The sequence below is a fragment of the Sabethes cyaneus genome, chromosome 3 (genome assembly GCF_943734655.1).
Source record: "Sabethes cyaneus chromosome 3, idSabCyanKW18_F2, whole genome shotgun sequence".
Taxonomy (NCBI): domain Eukaryota; kingdom Metazoa; phylum Arthropoda; class Insecta; order Diptera; family Culicidae; genus Sabethes; species Sabethes cyaneus.
Window position 1 is genome coordinate 125,728,454 of NC_071355.1, and position 21,768 is coordinate 125,750,221.

The 21,768-nt window shown below is 40.2% G+C and overlaps 1 protein-coding gene across 4 annotated transcripts in view; it reads right to left on the minus strand.

Moving 5' to 3' along the window:
* LOC128741441 (liprin-alpha-1) overlaps positions 1-21,768 on the minus strand; it is a 1,114,069-nt gene that overhangs the window by 31,862 nt on the left and 1,060,439 nt on the right. For all 4 annotated transcript variants that reach the window (XM_053837258.1, XM_053837259.1, XM_053837257.1 and 1 more), the window contains one exon: positions 17,602-17,718. In XM_053837258.1, the coding sequence (XP_053693233.1) occupies positions 17,602-17,718 (117 nt within the window). The remainder of the gene's footprint in view (positions 1-17,601; positions 17,719-21,768) is intronic.

The following is a 21,768-nucleotide window of genomic DNA, read 5'->3' on the forward strand; positions in this document are numbered from 1 at the left end:
GTGTGTGTGTGTGTGTATGTGTGTGTGTGTGTGTGTATGTGACGCTTTTAATCTCACTCACTTTTCTCGGAGATGGCTGGACCGATTTTAATGTTCTTAGTGTCAAATGAAAGGTCTAGGTGTCCCATTGGTCGCTATTGAATTTCATACTGATCGGACTTTTAGTTCAAAAGTTATGTATAAAAATACGAAAAATATGGGACTTCATTATCTCATAGGTCCCTTAACCGATTTGAACAAAATTGATTGCATATGAAAGAGGAGCCTTGCAAACCCTTAACTTCCAAATTTCATGACGATTGGACTTGTAGTTTGAAAGTTACATAAAGAAATGTGAAAAAATAGTATTTAAAACATATTTAAGTAACATATAAGCATTAATTTAATGAAAAACATCACACATTTTATGATTATTTGAAAATTACTGCTGAGATCTATCAAACGAAACCGAGTTATTTAAAATCGAACGCTTCATTCAAAAGTTATTCAAACTTTAACACTTAAGCACCGTATATTAAACCGTTAAAACGTGTGAAATCAAAACATATCAATCAAATGTTGATTGTATTCAATGTATCATATCAATCAAATGTTGATTGTATTCAATGTATGAGATGTGTGTGATGTATGTATGTATGTATGTATGTATGTATGTATGTATGTATGTATGTATGTATGTATGTATGTATGTATGTATGTATGTATGTATGTATGTATGTATGTATGTATGTATGTATGTATGTATGTATGTATGTATGTATGTATGTATGTATGTATGTTTTTTTTTTTTTTTTTTTTTTTTTTTTTTAACGAGTAGGGAAATCTGCTATCAGACACCTGAAAAGACAGCTCAGGGAGTGGGGTTTGGTATCCCGTGAAGATCGTGGAGATCCAGACCCACTAAAACCCTACTCGAGTCTCCAGCCTCAATCCCCCCTGGAACCACCTTATCGGTATTACTTCAGGGAGGGGCTATTGTGCTTAACGCACGCTCTTAGATAACTACTGGACTATGGTAGTTAGGCTGTTTATTCGCCGTTGATCGGCTTTCCAACGATTTTGTAGCTCAAGTACGATCTGGGTAGCAGCCGCATTGACCGCACCCCAGACGTCCGAGCTAGAACACATCCTTTGGACTAAGTTATCCGGAGTAGTGTCCTGTCCGCTAACTGCCATCATGTTGCTTCTCGCGCCCTCGAAACGAGGGCATATGAAGAAAGCATGTTCTGCAGTTTCCTCAACGTCCGCGCATTCAGGACACTCGGGGGACTCCGCATGCCCAAATTTGTGCAGATACTGTCTAAAACAACCATGCCCTGACAGAATCTGTGTCAGGTGGAAGTTGACTTCGCCATGACGCCTGTTGACCCATCCGGATAGTTCCGGGATAAGTCTATGTGTCCACCGGCCTTTTGTGGAATCAGACCATGCCCGCTGCCATGTGATCATCGAGGCCGATCTTGTGGTACTCCGTATGCCTCTAGTTCCACGTTGGTTGAAGCACTCTACGTCCTCGCTGATGATGATACCAATAGGCATCATACCCGCTAAGACGCAGATTGCGTCATGTGAAACTGTGCGGTACGCACTCGCCACTCTTAAGCACATGAGACGATAGGTGCTTTCCAGCTTGGCTAGATAGCTTTTGGTACCTAACGCCGATGACCACACCGGCCCGCCATACCTGAGTATGGACTGGACCACGTTGGCTAAAAGCCTTCGCTTGCTGCCATATACCGCAGAGCTATTAGACATCATACGAGACAATGCCGAAATAGCTGTGGAAGCCTTCTTGCAGGCATAGTCGACGTGGCTCCCGAACTTGAGCTTGTCGTCGACCATGACTCCAAGGAGTTTTAAGAACCGCGTTGACGAAATAGTGCAGTCCCCGACACTGATATTTGCTTGCTGCACCGACTTGCGGTTGTTAACCACGATAACCTCCGTTTTTTGATGCGCTAGGTCCAGTTTCCTGGATCGCATCCAATCTTCAACAATGCTTATAGAGTGAGCAGCCGTCAACTCAACCTCTCTGATAGATTCACCGTAGACTTCCAAGGTGATATCGTCCGCAAAGCCGACAATCGCCACCCCTACCGGAAACTTTAGCTTCAACACCTCGTCATACATGACGTTCCACAACACCGGGCCCAGTATGGAACCTTGCGGAACCCCTGAGGTGATTGGAACGCATTTCTGACCATCCTCCGTGTTGTAGCATAGCACACGATTCTGGAAATAATTTTCCAGAATTCTGTACAGCGACACCGGCACTTGGACGTTCCGAAGCGAGCTGGCTATGGAGTCCCAGCTAGCGCTATTAAACGCATTTCTCACGTCGAGCGTGACAACTGCGCAATAACGAATACCTGTCCTCTTGGGCTGGATTGCCACCTCGGCTGTCTTAGTGACAGACAAGATGGCATCCACCGTAGATTTGCCTTTTCGGAAGCCGAATTGGTTCCTTGACAGACCGTTTGTACCCTCCGTGTACTGTACGAGTCTGTTAAGGATAACCCTCTCCAGCACCTTGCCGGCAGTATCGAGTAGACAGATCGGCCTATATGACGAGGGGACACCCGGAGGTTTTCCCGGCTTCGGCAATAGGACCAGGTTCTGTCGCTTCCATCTGTCCGGGAAGTGGCCAGCTTCCAGGCATCTATTCATTACTGCCCCGAATAATTCGGGAGCCTCTAAAATAGCCGCTTTAATGGCCATATTCGGGATACCGTCTGGCCCCGGTGCCTTGCTCACCTTTAGGGATTTAGCGATATCAATGAGTTCCTCGTTCGTAACCGTCACTTCCTCCCCGACCTCCAAACCGCCGTCGCCCACGTTACTTTGGATGTTCGGCTGGGAGGCCGACCATCCTACGCTATGGTCTGAGATACTGGAACGTCGGCCGTGGGACGACTCAGCGGCCTGGGGCCAGGGCCTTGGCTCGTGGCGCGGAAAGAGGCCCTCGATGATCCGCTCCAGCATCTCTGGCGATTGCTCAGCGGGCGCCATCACACCCTTGGTCTTTGCCATTACGACTCTGTAGGCATCACCCCACGGGTTCGCATTGGCACTAGCACATAACCTTTCAAAGCAGTCTCGTTTACTAGCTTTTATCCCGCTCTTAAGCGCTGCGCGTGCAGCAACGAGTGCTACTCGACATTCAGCCCTGCTTTCATCCGAACGAGCTCTTTGCATAATTCTCCTCGCACGAAAGCACGCTCCGCGGAGTTCCGCAATTTCATCTGTCCACCAGTAAGCCGGTGACCTGCCATACCTAGGACGACCTTTCCTAGGCATGGTAGCGTCACATGCTCGCGACAGTACCTCAACCAAATGATCAGCGTTCGGATCGGGCATACCGCGATCACCGCACTCTCTCCGGATCGCTTCCACGAATACTTCGGGATCGAAGTATGATGTCTTCCATCCACGGGTGGTTGGAGTGTTGGCCCTACTCGCCGCCTGCCGCCTCGTTATCTGACCGACACTCACTGTGAGTGTAGCCATTATCTACCCGCCAGTCTCCTATCAGACCAGGACTGCCGAAAGTCACGTCGATGATAGACTCCGCACCGTTCCTACTGAAGGTACTTGTGTTGCCGACGTTGGCCAGATCTACGTTAAGCTTTGCCAGAGCTTCAAGCAGAATCCGACCCCTATGGTTCGTGCGACGACTTCCCCACTCTACCGCCCAAGCGTTAAAGTCGCCCGCCACAACCACCGGCCTTAAACCAGTCAGCACAACTGATACTCGGTCTACCATCCGCGTAAACTGCTCGATAGACCAACTCGGCGGAGCATAACAACTGCAGTAGAACACTCCACCCACTTTGGCAACCGCAAATCCCTCGTCTGCAGTTGACACAACCTCCTGAACCGGGAACCTGCTTGTTGTCCATATAGCCGCCGTCGCAGACCTATCCGAGACCCAGTTGCCGTTTCCGGCAGGGACGCGATATGGATCCGAGACTATGGCAATGTCCATTGCTGACTCAGAAACTGCTTGGTGTAACAGCTGCTGAGCTGTGCTGCAGTGGTTCAGGTTGAGTTGTGTCACTTGCACTATGAACGTGGCTTAGTCGCCGGCACACCGGCCGGGCACCTTGGACCTCCCGTTACGTGCTTTGCTTCCCGTTTACCGGTACAGATCAGGCACTTAGGAGGCTCCGCGCAGTCCTTTGCTTTATGGCCAGCACTGCCACATCTCCTGCACAACTGGCTCCTATCTGGCCCCTTGCAGTTCCAGGCTTTATGTCCGTGCTCGAAACACCGGAAGCAAGCTTCCGACTGCTTGGACACGCTCAGTGGGCATACCGACCACCCCACTTTTAGCCTAGCAGCTTTCAGGGCTTTGTTTCCGTCAATCAGCGGAAGTCGTATGGTGGCTACCTGGGTCCCGGCCGGACCCTTGCGTAGGCGAACCGCCTCGGTTGCCACCACCACTCCACTTTGCTCTTTGAGAGCTTGTACGACCTCACGCACTTCGGTGATCTCGTCCAGGTTCTTAAGCTGGAGAGTCACTTCTGGTGTGAGAGCACGTACCTTCACTCCGTCCCCGAGCACTCCTTCCGCTATTGGCTTGTATGCGGAACTCTTCTTTGTGGCGTCCTTCTTTAACTCGAGGATCATATCGCCCGTGCGTGAGCGGCGGATGCTCCGTACGTCCGCGCCCAGATCCTTGAGTAGGGCGTCTCCTCTCATGGCCTTCAGAACCTCCGAGTATTTCGACCCGTCGGTTTTCAGGATAAGAGCGTCGCCCTTCTTCGCTCGCTTTCTTGCCGGTTTAGGTGGAGCAGTTTTTTTACTGGAGCCTCCTCCGCCTTTTCTCTTGGCCCTAACCTCGGTCCACGGGCCGCCTGTCTTGGAGCTTCCCGCTGATTCATCGGTTAGCTCTGCCAACCCGCTAGCCTGAGGGCTTTTACCGATCAGGCGTTTTTTCGGTCCGCCAGGGGTGCTATCCCCCGGGGACTGTCTCGGGCGCTTGGCGGATGCCTTACCGCTGCTGGTAGCGCTTTCCGTAGCCTCCTGGGCCGCGTTACGACACTCCGTCAACGGGCAAGCGTCCGTTTGTACTGCCTTCGACGCCTTCACGGTCACCTTCTTAGCCTCTCCTGCACGCGCCACGAGGTCGTTGTGCGTTTTGGTCGCTGCATTCAAGGTTCTCCGAAGCATGAGCAAGCTCTGCTTCAGGTCCTTGGAGAAATTGCCGCGACCTGACGTAAACTCGATTATTACCTCGAGCTGCTGTGACGCTGCTACCACTTTAGGTACAGCGTCTCTATTTTTCTCCATCGCCCTGATAAGCGCTGGGCCGTTCATCGCTGTGTCCGGCGTGGTAGGCATACCGCTGCCTTTGCCACCCACACTAGCGCTCCTAGTTGCATCCTTCTCCACCCTTGGTGGAGAACGCTGGATGCCTCCTCTAGCGAACGGGTTTTCCACCGTATCCACACTTGTTATATTTTTGATTTTGTCTTCCATAAGAATCCCACGAGTTGAGGGGAAAGAAAAGTCCGCCACATCAGAGCCCCTCATGATGCGGTAAGGGCTGATTACTGTGGAGGGCGCTCTGGTACTCCACAGGCTCCGTTTGAGGCTGAGTATTTATAGAACCCCCCCCACCATTCATCCCTCGGCACGGGTCGCATGACACCTTGGATTAGGGGTTTATCCATTCATGTTTTTACTTTTAGCCATGGATAATAGCTATTAAAACCATCCTCCTTTGGGGGCTTTGGACCCTCTGCTCAGGTTCTCGGTATTTTCAGGTTCATCGAACATGCTTCTACCGAGATCCGTCATTTGCAGGCGGAGAGTTTACACTCAGCCTTCGCATGAGTGCCCCCTTCTCTGTCCGCATACGACCCTAGTTTCCACCGGTTGTCCGATTTCCACTAAGGAGCGTATCCCGGATGGTACCACGAGGAGGTAGAGATAGGAGTTGCTAAATAAGAGGCTGTGGAACTTCGTGATAGTTCTGGAGCGCATTATTCAACCATTTACCATCCGTATGTATGTATGTATGTATGTATGTATGTATGTATGTATGTATGTATGTATGTATGTATGTGATGACAATTTGCAATTTTAAAATTTGCAATGAAATTCAAGAAAAGTGAGAAACATGTCAATTGTCTGAAGTTTTTGAAGCCTCTTAGTTGAATACGAACTCCGAAATTAAAGAAAAGAAAAAGCTTTTACCGACTAAATTTCACTATTTAATATTTATTCGCGATAGATACGTATACGCTTTGAAATAAGACACTGATGAAGCCTGCACGTCGTAGGTAAGCTACGTATCTGTTGCAAATAAATATTAAATAGTGGGATTCAATCGAAAAGTTTTTCTTTTCTTTGATTTCAGATTTCAATTGTCATTTTCTTCACTTAATGTTACTCACAATTGTACAAGAAAAGCAGTTTATTTAAGCATGTAGGTATAGTGGTGTATAGAATCAAAATTACTAGTGAGTTGATTTTTCCAAATAAATTTGTACAAATTCCAAACAAATTCTGCGCATCAATAGATGCTCTTTTCAATCAATAGTATTTCCCATTCCCAGAGCTTAGAAATGTTATATAAAAAATAGGAAGTAAACGTTGCACGATAGAAATTTTGTAAGATTTGTTTTCGTTAGTGATATTTTAAAGGACAAATGTGATTAAATTATGTCATGTATCATGTTTTAATAAATAAATCAAAAAAAGACAAGCACTGGGAATCATATCGATCGTATTTCCCATTCTCAAGCATGTTTATGGCGCAGCTTTGGCACTATTTTTCGACCTCATCTTGTTTTCATAACCCTCTAACATTGTAAAAACGATGCGATCAAGCTAATGACTATCTTTTCATGAAAGTACATTCAAAAGAAGCTTAAGTTTTGATTTTCATGCAAAAATAATTATCTGAAGGAGTGCTAGCTAAGAAATAGTTCCATTTCTCGTTTTCATATCTAATGCTCTATTCAGTAATTTTTTTCTAATTCAGATATATTGCAAAATTGAAGCCAAGCAAACCAATAGTAAAATTTTGAGATCAATCATTTTGTTGTAGATATCCTTTTTCTTCAAAAGCGAAATATAATAATAATTTTTCTGAACTCTTGTTTTTCAAAGATGCTAACTTTTGAATGCATGGTATTAATATCAAAAAATCTGCTATGAACAAATACTTCATATTGTCAATTCAAAACAAGTTTCGTATGTGGCTCTGAAGCCCGAAAGTTAAGGCCGTCTGTAGACCCGTTAGAGGGTTAATTTCTAATTTTCTATACATATTCATTCAAGTCTGTAAAAATTATCTTTTGTGTTTACATTATTTTTCTATAAATATTATAAAACTAAATAAGGTGTTCATCAAGTAACATAAATGACGCTTACATGTATTTACGCACCCAAGGAAAGAAAATATAATTATTGTACACAATACGTTGTGAATTTTACTGGCAAATAAGGATTTTGAGGAATACGGAACGGATATTTAAAAATATAGTCTAATATAACATCGATACATCTACAATTAAGTTCCTGAGAAATTTTATAAAGATTATTGTGGCAGTAGAAAGGCTAGGTCACGCCGCTAGGTGGATTAATTCGGGTTTTTTTGTAGATTTTTGCATGGAAATTAACAACGTATATATTAAAAGCAAGAATAGATTTGGTTTTCACGTTTAAACTTAAAATAAAAATGCCTAAAATCCATATTTTTTTGTTCGATTAAAAAATTCTCTTTGTTTTTTTTGCCACCACCCCCCCCCCTTCAGTGGCCCAACACCGGAGGGACAAAAACTTTTCAAAATATTTGTAATGGCCTTATTAAATTTCCAAAAATTTCATGTAAACCAAACGTGTCGATTTCTATCTCAAATAACAAGTAAGACCGTATAACAAAGGTTCCTTTCACCACTAGGTGGATCAAATCCGGTTTTGTTTATAACTTTTAAACGGAACGTCAGATCGAAAAACAATGGAAACAATGGAAACGAGAGTAACAGTATATTGATTGGTACAACCATCCTCGAGAAACACGCGACTAAAAACAGCGTTACACACATCCACACACACACACACCATTCACACACGCCACGCCACACACACACACACACCACACACACACACACCACACACACACACACCACACACACACACACCACACACCACACACCACACACACACACACACACACACACACACACCACACACACACACACACCACACACACACACCACACACACACACACACACACACACACACACACACACACACACACACACACACACACACACACACACACACACACACACACACACACACACACACACACACACACACACACACACACACACACACACACACACACACACACACACACACACACACACACACACACACACACACACACACACACACACACACACACACACACACACACACACACACACACACACACACACACACACACACACACACACACACACACACACACACACACACACACACACACACACACACACACACACACACACACACACACACACACACACACACACACACACACACACACACACATTGCTCAGTTCGTCGAACCCTATTGATTGGTATATGACACTCGGCCCTCCGGGCCTTGGATCATTTTCGTGTTTTTCGACCAATTTCTAAACCTTTGTTAAAGTATACCAAAGGTAAAAACCGCGTTAATTCAAAAATCGTCATAAAATAAACCGTGTTAATTAAAAAATCGACGCAAAAAACCGCGCTAATTCAAAATCATCGAAAAAACCGCTCTAATTTAAAAATCACTGAAAAAACCCGAATTAATCCACCTAGCGGCGTGACCTAGCCTTTCTACTGCCACAATAATCACTATTTAATTGCTCAGGAACATCTCTAATTAACTTGACTATATTTTGAAATATCCGTTCTGTATTCCTCAAAATTCTTATTTGCCAGTCAAATTCACAACGTATTGCGTACAATAATTATATTTTCTTTCCTTGGGTGCAGAAATACTTGTAAGCGTCATTTATGTTACTTGATGAACATATTATTTAGTTTTATAACATTTACGTGATTTATAGAAACATAATGTAAACACAAAAGATAATTTTTCAGACTTGAATGAATATATATATATAGACAGCCTTAACATTCAGGCCTTAGAGCCACATACGAAACTTGTTTTGAATTGACAATATGAAATATGTGTTCATAGCAGATTTTTTGATATTTTGATATTAACACCATGCGCTCAAAAGTTAGCATCTTTGGAAAACAAGAGTTCAGAAAAATTATTATCATATTTCGATTTTGAAGAAAAAGGATATCTACAACAAAATGGTTGATCTCAAAATTTTACTATTAGTTTGCTTGGCTTCAATTTTGCAATATATCTGAATTAGAAAAAATAACTGAATAGAGCATTAGATATAAAAAAAGAGAAATGGAAACATTTCTTAGCTGACGCTCCTTCAGATAATTATTTTTGCATGAAAATCAAAACTTAAGCTTCTTTTGAATGTACTTTCATGAAAAGATAGTCATTAGCTTGATCGCATCGTTTGTACAATGTATCCCGTTAGAGGGTTAGGAAAACAAGATGAGGTCGAATAGTGCAAAAGCTGTGCCATAAACATGCTTGAGAATGGGAAATATGATCGATGTGATTTCCAGTGCTTGTCAATTCGATTTATTTATTGAAATATGATGCATGACATAAGATTTCTGTCTTTTAAAGTGTCACTAACGAAAACAAATCGTACAAAATTACTACCGTACAATGTTTTGCTCCTATTTTTATATAAAATTTCTAAGCTCTAGTATTTATTGATTGGAAACAGCATCTATTGATGCGCAAAAATTGTTTGCAATTTATATAAGTTTATCTGGAAAAATCAATCCATTAGTATATTAAATCCTATACACCACTATATCTAAATGCTTAAATTAATGCTTTTCTTCGCTTTTTGCTTTTCTTGTCTAATTGCGAGTTACAGCAAGTGAAGAAAATTTATTTATTTATTATTTATTTATTAAAATGACAATCGAAATCTTAAATTAAAGAAAAGAAAAAACTTTTTCCGATTGAATCCCACTACAGTGGGATTTCGAATTTGGCAATGTTCGATTTTGGCAACAAAAGTATCCGTTTTTGGCAACACAAAATATTTTACTTCCAAAAGTATGCTTAAATATCGAAACGTGCCGCTCGAGCCAAAAATGCTGATGCTTAAATATCAGTCAGTTTCCGCATTACTTTAAATGACGAAAAAACTACAAGGTATACAGCCCTAAGGGTTGTACGAATGGGTGACGTAGGACTATATCAGATCATTAGATCAAAGACTAATGTAAACTGCATTTCTGGCATATGTATGTTTATAAGAATCTGTGAGTGCCATTGTTTAAGTGAATGTTGTGAATGTTGTGTTGTGAAAGTGGCGAATGACCTTTTGGGTTAAAACCACTCTAAAAAAATGCAATGGTGGCTTTGAAAATACGTGGACGAGGGTTCATAAGTACAACGCCTGCAACCATTGAGACATAACAGATTTCTTTTAAAAATTACTTGTGTGCATCATAAAAATTGAAATAGTAATGAACGACCAGCCCACAGATTATTGTATTAAATATGATTATACATAGCTTGACATGTTTCAATAATCTTACTTTTACACATATGCAAAAATTTCTATTTTATTTGCATGAGAGTTCTTATCCTCCGACCATAAAATAAATTCATGCCTCCATAAACCCCCACATGCCAAATTTGGTTCCATTTGCTTGAATAGTTCTAAATTTATGAGGAAATTTGTATTTCATTTGTATGGGAGCCCCTCTCTTAGAAGAGGAAGGGGTCTCAGTACACTATAGAAAAAAATCCTGCCTTCTAAAACCCCCACATGCCAAATTTGGTTCCATTTGCTTGATTAGTTCTAGAGTTATGAAGAAATTTGTATTTCACTTGTACGAATGCCCCCCTCTTAGAAGGAGAAGGGGTCTCAGCACACCATAGAAAAAATTCTCACCTCCAAAAATCTCCACATGCCAAATTTGGTTCCTTTGATAGATTAGTTCTCGAATTATAAGGAAATTTGAATATTATTTGTATGCCCCCCCCCCCTCCTAAAAGGGGAGGGGTCTCAATTCACCTTAGAAAAAAATCCTGACCCCAGAAAACCCCCACACGCCAAATTTGGTTCCATCTGCTTGATTGGTTCTCGAGTTTTGAGGAAATTTGTATTTCATTTGTTTGGGAGCCCCCCCTCTTAGAAGGGAAAAGGGTCTCAGTACACCATAGAAAAAAATCCTACCTTCTAAAATCCCCACATGCTAAATTTTATTCCATTTGCTTGATTAGTTCTCGAGTTATGAGGAAATTTGTGTATCATTTGTATAGAACCTCCCCCCTCTTACGCCCTCTTTAAAATTGCTCTCTTACCCCCCATAAAATTGCTGGTCTTTTTATCTATTCAACGACATATAAATTGTCCAGTTTCATTCAGTAGTTCAGTAGTTATTCGCATTTGAAATCTTTCATTCCAATGTTACACTTCTATTTTCGTTTTCACAAAGTGCTACCCAGTCCCAGTATAGTAAACAAAGACGTAGTCCTACGTCAAAATATTGCCCTAAGTGTGTACATGAAAAAAAGTTTGCGATCATAGAATGTTTCGAACAATAATATTTTTATTGCCGTAGGATTATGTCTTACCGTAGGTCACCAAAAACTTACTTACACCGCATGGATAGGTCTTGGCGGATTTTGTGAAAAAGGTTGCAATCGTTGATTAATAACATTTAGTTAATTTCCAATGCATTTACATTCAATTTTGTCATATCAAAAAGGGTCTCGATTTTGGCACGGTTTCGATTTTAGCAACATAGGCGACACGCATTTGTTGCCAAATTCGAAATCCTACTGTATTTAATATTTATTTGCGACAGATGCATAGTTCGCCTACAACGTGCAGGCTTCATCAGTGTCTTATTTCGAAGTGTATACGTATCTGTCGCGAATAAATTTTAAATATTGGAATTCAGTCGGAAAAAGTTTTTTCTTTTCTTTAATTTCAGAGTTCGTATTCCACATTCCACTAAGAGGCTTCGAAAACTTCAGACAATTGACATGTTTCACACTCTCCTTGAATTTCAATGCAAATTTCAAAATTGCAAATCGTCATCACAAACACACATATACATACATACACACATACATACACACATACATACATACATACATACATACATACATACATACATACACACATACATCACACACATTGAATACAATCAACATTTGATTGAAATGTTTTGGTTTTACACGTTTTAACGGTTTAATATACGGTGCTTAAGTGTTAAAGTTTGAATAACTTTTGAATGAACCGTCCGATTTTCAATAACTCGGTTTCGTTTGATAGATCTCAACAGTAATTTTCAAATGATAATAAATCTGGTGATGCTTTACATTGAATTAATGCTTATATGTTACAAAAATATGTTTTAAATACAATTTTTTCACATTTCTTTATGTAACTTTCAAACTACAAGTCCAATCGTCATGAAATTCTGAAGTTAAGGGTTTGCAAGGCTCCTCTTTCATATGCAATCAATTTGGTTCAAATCGGTTGAAGGACTTATGAGATAATGAAGCCCCATATTTTTCGTATTTTTATACATAACTTTTGAACTAAAAGTCCGATCAGTATGAAATTCAATAGCCTATGGGACACCTAGACCTTTCATTTGACACTAAGATCATAAAAATCGGTACAGCCATCTCCGAGAAAAGTGAGTGAGATTGAAAAGCGTCACATACACACACACACACATACACACACACACACACACATACATACACACACACAGAAAATGCTCAGTTTTCGAAACGAAGTCGAATGGTATATGACATTCGGCCCGCAGGACCTTCTTTCCATTTCCGGTTTTTCGAGTGATTTCTATACCTTTATACTATATATTTATATAGTAGAAAGGCAAAACGCGCTAATTCGAAAAATGTAGTAAAAAACCTGAATTAATCCACCTAGCGGCGTGCTAGCCTTTCTACTGCCACAATAATCATTATTTAATTTCTCAGGAACTTAATTGTAGATGTATAGATGTTATATTAGACTATATTTTTAAATATCCGTTCCGTATTCCTCAAAATCCTTATTTGCCAGTAAAATTCACAACGTATTGTGTAGAATAATTATATTTTCTTTCCTTGGGTGCGTAAATACATGTAAGCGTCATTTATGTTACTTGATGAACACCTTATTTAGTTTTATAATATTTATAAAAAATAATGTAAACACAAAAGATAATTTTTACAGACTTGAATGAATATGTATAGAAAATTAGAAATTAACCCGCTAACGGGTCTACAGACGGCCTTAACTTTCGGGCTTCAGAGCCCCATACGAAACTTGTTTTGAATTGACAATATGAAGTATTTGTTCATAGCAGATTTTTTGATATTAATACCATGCATTCAAAAGTTAGCATCTTTGAAAAACAAGAGTTCAGAAAAATTATTATTATATTTCGCTTTTGAAGAAAAAGGATATCTACAACAAAATGATTGATCTCAAAATTTTACTATCGGTTTGCTTGGCTTCAATTTTGCAATATATCTGAATTAGAAAAAAATTACTGAATAGAGCATTAGATATGAAAACGAGAAATGGAACTATTTCTTAGCTAGCGCTCCTTCAGATAATTATTTTTGCATGAAAATCAAAACTTAAGCTTCTTTGTAATGTACTTTCATGAAAAGATAGCCATTAGCTTGATCGCATCGTTTTTACAATGTTAGAGGGTTAGGAAAACAAGATGAGGTCGAAAAATAGTGCCAAAGCTGCGCCATAAACATGCTTGAGAATGGGAAATACGATCGATATGATTCCCAGTGCTTGTCTTTTTTTGATTTATTTATTAAAACACTAGAGGACCCGGCGCGTGTTGCTGCGCCATTCTAAAAAGGGGGTAGATGCATAATGCTGAAGATAATTGTAATCTTGCAACCAACAGCTTTCTTTTTGACAAACCGAGATATTTCCAAATCATACTGCAAATTTCTAAGACCACGTAGCAATTTTAGTTTTATTACTAACCCTTAAAATAGCAAGGTTGTCAAAATCGCAATAAATATCAGTTCGTTTGCTGAAATGAAGTTCGTTTGAAAACAGTTGAAAACTGGTCAGAAACCATAGACTTAGAGTAATTTCAACATTTTTTTTCTTTATATTTTCATTTCAATAATGTATTTTTTCTTCAATTTTGTTTTTCAAAAAATTATTACCTTTTCTCACATTTATTTAATTTGACTCATTATCTAGACTTCACGGATTTATTATTAACAATTTTGTTCCAAATATATTCTATCTTTTCGTATGGACGGAATCATCTAGTTTTTGGTGGTATTGTTACTGACTAATGTTTTATGGAAGAATCCAAAATTTCTCGAGCTCGATTACTTTTTGAATTATGCAAAAATTTCTGGTTTAATTTGTATGAGAGCCACCCCCACCCTTCCAGAGGGGGAAGGGGTCACAAACTACCGTAGAAAAAAACTTGCGTCCAAAAACCCCCATATGCCACATGCGGTTCCATTTGCTTGATTAACAGTCGAGTTATGCAGAAATTTGTGTTTCTTTTGTATGGTATCCCCCCCTTGCAGAGGGGAGAAGGTTTTTTCCGTCTTAGAAAAAAATCCTGTCTCTAGAAACCCCCACATGTTAAATTTGGTTCCATTTGCTTGATTAACAGTCGAATTATGAGGAAATTTTTGTTTCATTTGTATGGGAGCCCCCCCCCCTCCCCTTCTAAAAGGGGAGGGGTCTCAAACCACCATAGAAAAAATCCTGTCTCTCGAAAGCCCCACATGTCAAATTTGGTGCCATTTGCTTGATTAACAGTTGGTTTATGCAGAAATTTTTGTTTCATTTGTATGGGAGCCCCCCTTCTAAAAGGGGAGGGGTCTCAAATCACTGCAGAAAAAAATTCTGTCTCTAGAAAGTCCAACGTGTCAAATTTGGTGCCATTTTGTTGTTTAACAGTCGAGTTATGCAGAAATTTGTGTTTCATTTGTATGGGAGCTCCCCCTCTTAAAAGACAGAGGGGTCTCAATCTACCATAGACAAAGTTTCTGCCTCCAAAAACCTTCACATGTCAAATTTGGTGCCATTTGCTTGATTAGTTCCCGAGTTATGCAGAAATTTTTGTTTCATTTGTATGGGAGCCCCCCCTTCTAGAGGGGGGAGGGGTCTCAAACCCTGCTAACAACATTCCTCATATCAGACGTAATGCGTATGCCAAGTTTCATCAAAATCCGTCGAGCGGTTTGCGAGTCTATACCGTTGCCTTCGTTTCTCTCCGCTCGCTGCTCAACACTTTCAGCTCTTCTCTTAATCCCTCTACGTTCTGTTTCCCTTGTTTGTCTACCAAGATTAGTCCTTTTTGGTGGCATAGTGTTAAAATGTTATGTTAAGTTTTGTAAAATACAGACAATGCTGCAAAAGCTTTGATTTTAGGTTTGTAAAATTCAACAAATTATTTGGTGTTGACATGAGATTGCTTTGATGTTTTTGCTTTTTCGACAGTAGTGAATGTATGCGATTGAAATGAAGTTTGTTCCATATGCAGTATTTTCGAAATTTTGAAAACTTTTACATACAGAAATTGAACAAAACCATGCTAACAACATTCCTCACATCATACGCAATGTATATGCCAAGTTTCATCAAAATCCGTCGAGCGGTTTGCGAGTCTATACCGGACACACGAACAGCATTTCATTTTTATATATATAGATGATACATGACATAAGACATCTGTCCTTTAAAATATCACTAACGAAAACAAATCTTACAAAATTTCTACCGTGCAACGTTTACTTCCTATTTTTCATATAACATTTCTAAGCTCTAGTATCTATTGATTGAAAAGAGCATCTATTGATGCGCAGAATTTGTTTGGAATTTGCACAAATTTATTTGGAAAAATCAACTCACTAGTATTTTTGATTCTATACACCACTATACCTACATGCTTAAATAAACTGCTTTTCTTCGCTTTTTGCTTTTCTTGTACAATTGTGAGTAACAGCAAGTGAAGAAAATGACAATTGAAATCTGAAATCAAAGAAAAGAAAAAACTTTTCGATTGAATCCCACTATTTAATATTTATTTGCAACAGATACATAGTTCACCTACGACGTGCAGGCTTCATCAGTGTCTTATTTCAAAGCGTATACGTATCTGTCGCGAATAAATATTAAATAGTGGAATTTAGTCGGTAAAAGTTTTTTCTTTTCTTTAATTTCAGAGTTCGTATTCCACTAAGAGGCTTCAAAAACTTCAGACAATTGACATGTTTCTCACTTTTCTTGAATTTCATTGCAAATTTTAAAATTGCAAAATGTCATCACATACATACATACATACATACATACATACATACATACATACATACATACATACATACATACATACATACATACATACATACATACATACATACATACATACATACATACATACATACATACATACATACATACATACATACATACATACATACATACATACATACATACATACATACATACATACATACATACATACATACATACATACATACATACATACATACATACATACATACATACATACATACATACATACACACATACATCACACACATCTCATACATTGAATACAATCAACATTTGATTGATATGTTTTGATTTCACACGTTTTAACGGTTTAATATACGGTGCTTAAGTGTTAAAGTTTGAATAACTTTTGAATGAAGCGTCCGATTTTAAATAACTCGGTTTCGTTTGATAGATCTCAGCAGTAATTTTCAAATAATCATAAAATGTGTGATGTTTTTCATTAAATTAATGCTTATATGTTACATAAATATGTTTTAAATACTATTTTTTCACATTTCTTTATGTAACTTTCAAACTACAAGTCCAATCGTCATGAAATTTGGAAGTTAAGGGTTTGCAAGGCTCCTCTTTCATATGCAATCAATTTTGTTCAAATCGGTTAAGAGACCTATGAGATAATGAAGTCCCATATTTTTCGTATTTTTATACATAACTTTTGAACTAAAAGTCCGATCAGTATGAAATTCAATAGCGACCAATGGGACACCTAGACCTTTGACACTAAGAACATTAAAATCGGTCCAGCCATCTCCGAGAAAAGTGAGTGAGATTAAAAGCGTCACATACACACACACACACATACACACACACACACACACATACATACATACACACACACAGAAAATGCTCAGTTTTCGAAACTGAGTCGAATGGTATATAACATTCGGCCCGCAGGACCTTCTTTCCATTTCCGGTTTTCCAAGTGATTTCTATACCTTTATACTATATATTTATATAGTAGAAAGGCAAAACCATGTTAATTCAAAAATCGTCAGAAATAAAAATCGTGTAAATTCAAAAATCGTCATAAAAACCACGTTAATTCAAAAATCGTAAAAATAAACCGTGTAAAAAGAGACTTGAGTGTATACATATTCAAGTTTTGATAAGCGAAGAGATATAATTTATTAATTCAATTACCTGTGTGTTTTGTGTCGGTATTTGTAATGCTAAAGCCAATGAATTAGCATCAAAACTTTCATCCAGTGCAATGAGGGCTCCATGTACTCCAGACTCCAGCAGATTGTTTCCATATTCCTAGAAAATAAAACCACTGTTAAAACATTTCAAAAGTTTTAAATGACTATATTTTCATCTGATCGCCCTCATGACTTGTCCTGCCCCAAGGATATTATACCCCAGAACATTTCATAACTTTCTTCTAATATTTCCTCCGTCTATTATAAAAATTACTGGTAATAAAAAACCATGATTTAATCCATCTGTTTTGATGTGTTTTTTTCGAAACCATGTTTTTTCAGCGGTGATAAGTGAAATCCCAGCATCTAGATTCACGCTAACTCATCCTCATCTGAAATGTGAAAAAGAGTCGCAGCTTTACAAGGGAAATACGAATGCCCTAGGTACTTCATGAAAACCAACGATGTAGTCTCAAATAACCCTGTAGTCGTGGCTGAAATACTAGCAGATCATTTTGAAACAATTTCTAGTTCAGTTGGTTCCCGAAGAGCGATCTGCAGAACATTTGAGGGATTCTGCCTCCGTAAATTCTCCGAAGTACAATAAAATTACTTACGTAAGTGAACTGGAGTGGGCGTTTAGTAAATGGGCAAGCAAGGGCACCGGATCAGATGATCAGGGCCGGCGCTGGCCAATTTGTCGCTCCAAGTAAATCCTCAAAATGCTGACCCCAGAATTTAGTCGTAAACATAAGCTAGATATTTTCGGATAGATATTGCATTTATAACGACGTCCTTTAGAACTAATTTTTGCGTTCCATCTAACCAATTTTGTAGTTAAGCTGCAGACTAATCGCACCTTACCATAAAACAATTAGTAAAAGTATCGCAATGCGTCAAATGCTTAGCATTTGTCAGAACATGTTTAAGATTCCTGTAGATATTTTAACGATTCAGGAGAAAAAGATTATTTTTCATGCTTCTATATCACAGAGAAAACTGAAAGCATTTTTTAATGCTTCTTTAACTGTTCGAATCTAAATTTAAAGCATAAAACCCGATTTAATCCACCTAGTGGTGAAAGGAACCTTTGTTATATGGTCTTACTTGCTATTTGAGATAGAAATCGACACGTCTTCGGAACATAATTCATCTATTGGTTATTGTTGCGTAGTGCGTTGGTTTACATAAAACAATTTTAAATTTTGATAGATCCTTTTTTCATGAAATTGCTGAGTAAGGAAAAGTAAGTTGTTATTAATCTGAGTAAGTGCAAATAAAAGTAAGTTGCAAGAGGAAATCTTATTCTTTAACATATACATTGTCTAGTAAAGGTCTAGTTTATAGGTTTTTGAACTATGCATAGTTTCCTGTAATGCCATTCTATTTGAATCACATCAATAGAGTTTTCTTGAATAATTTTCATCAAATATTATTAACCTTCGGTTACTCACGCTGTTGTATGTTGTACAACACGTGTAGGTTTTTCAACGCCATATTGTTATAAAGTTGCAAATCGTTGTTTAACTAACGTATATTCTTCAACTAACTTATTGTGAGCAAAATGTCAGAATTATTTAATGCATTAATAATTTAAATTGTTGGGAAAATTTATGCAGCAAAACTATCAGCCAATGTAAAATGTTTAAAATGTATCCGTCTGCTGGTCGAGTAATTCGGGGTCAAAATTAGGGTATTCTTTATAATCAAAGTTCTACAGTTCCTAAAAAAGCAAACATACAGGTATACAATTTTCAGCAAAGTTGTGTAATTTTACTATTTGTACAATTTTGTAGTACATTAAAAAGTCATGCAACAATTACAAAAAGAGCAAAAATAAAAAAAAAATTGATTTTACAAATTCATATACAATAAATAAGATTTTTCTATCTTCGCTACAGAGATAGAAGGTTACTGTGTTTAGCAAAATTTCTTGTAATAATATGCTCTATAACTTTGCAAAACAGATCAATGTGTTATATTGACACTGAAGAAAAATATTTTTTACCTTTGTTATACTATAACAAAGGTTTAAAAATTGGTCGAAAAACACGAAATTGATCCGAGGCCCGGAGGGCCATGTCACATATACCAATCGATAGGGTTCGACGATTTGAGTAATGTGTGTGTGTGTGGGTGTGTGTGTGTGTGTGTGTGTGTGTGTGTGTGTGTGTGTGTGTGTGTGTGTGTGTGTGTGTGTGTGTGTGTGTGTGTGTGTGTGTGTGTGTGTGTGTGTGTGTGTGTGTGTGTGTGTGTGTGTGTGTGTGTGTGTGTGTGTGTGTGTGTGTGTGTGTGTGTGTGTGTGTGTGTGTGTGTGTGTGTGTGTGTGTGTGTGTGTGTGTGTGTGTGTGTGTGTGTGTGTGTGTGTGTGTGTGTGTGTGTGTGTGTGTGTGTGGGTGTGTGTTTTTTTTTTTTTTTTTTTTTAACGAGTAGGGAAATCTGCTATCAGACACCTGAAAAGACAGCTCAGGGAGTGGGGTTTGGTATCCCGTGAAGATCGTGGAGATCCAGACCCACTAAAACCCTACTCGAGTCTCCAGCCTCAATCCCCCCTGGAACCACCTTATCGGTATTACTTCAGGGAGGGGCTATTGTGCTTAACGCACGCTCTTAGATAACTACTGGACTATGGTAGCTAGGCTGTTTATTCGCCGTTGATCGGCTTTCCAACGATTTTGTAGCTCAAGTACGATCTGGGTAGCAGCCGCATTGACCGCACCCCAGACGTCCGAGCTAGAACACATCCTTTGGACTAAGTTATCCGGAGTAGTGTCCTGTCCGCTAACTGCCATCATGTTGCTTCTCACGCCCTCGAAACGAGGGCATATGAAGAAAGCATGTTCTGCAGTTTCCTCAACGTCCGCGCATTCAGGAAACTCGGGGGACTCCATATGCCCAAATTTGTGCAGATACTGTCTAAAACAACCATGCCCTGACAGAATCTGTGTCAGGTGGAAGTTGACTTCGCCATGACGCCTGTTGACCCATCCGGATAGTTCCGGGATAAGTCTATGTGTCCACCGGCCTTTTGTGGAATCAGACCATGCCCGCTGCCATGTGATCATCGAGGCCGATCTTGTGGTACTCCGTATGCCTCTAGTTCCACGTTGGTTGAAGCACTCTACGTCCTCGCTGATGATGATACCAATAGGCATCATACCCGCTAAGACGCAGATTGCGTCATGTGAAACTGTGCGGTACGCACTCGCCACTCTTAAGCACATGAGACGATAGGTGCTTTCCAGCTTGGCTAGATAGCTTTTGGTACCTAACGCCGATGACCACACCGGCCGTGTGGCCCTCCGTGTACTGTACGAGTCTGTTAAGGATAACCCTCTCCAGCACCTTGCCGGCAGTATCGAGTAGACAGATCGGCCTATATGACGAGGGGACACCCGGAGGTTTTCCCGGCTTCGGCAATAGGACCAGGTTCTGTCGCTTCCATCTGTCCGGGAAGTGGCCAGCTTCCAGGCATCTATTCATTACTGCCCCGAATAATTCGGGAGCCTCTAAAATAGCCGCTTTAATGGCCATATTCGGGATACCGTCTGGCCCCGGTGCCTTGCTCACCTTTAGGGATTTAGCGATATCAATGAGTTCCTCGTTCGCAACCGTCACTTCCTCCCCGACCTCCAAACCGCCGTCGCCCACGTTACTTTGGATGTTCGGCTGGGAGGTCGACCATCCTACGCTATGGTCTGAGATACTGGAACGTCGGCCGTGGGACGACTCAGCGGCCTGGGGCCAGGGCCTTGGCTCGTGGCGCGGAAAGAGGCCCTCGATGATCCGCTCCAGCATCTCTGGCGATTGCTCAGCGGGCGCCATCACACCCTTGGTCTTTGCCATTACGACTCTGTAGGCATCACCCCACGGGTTCGCATTGGCACTAGCACATAACCTTTCAAAGCAGTCTCGTTTACTAGCTTTTATCCCGCTCTTAAGCGCTGCGCGTGCAGCAACGAGTGCTACTCGACATTCAGCCCTGCTTTCATCCGAACGAGCTCTTTGCATAATTCTCCTCGCACGAAAGCACGCTCCGCGGAGTTCCGCAATTTCATCTGTCCACCAGTAAGCCGGTGACCTGCCATACCTAGGACGACCTTTCCTAGGCATGGTAGCGTCACATGCTCGCGACAGTACCTCAACCAAATGATCAGCGTTCGGATCG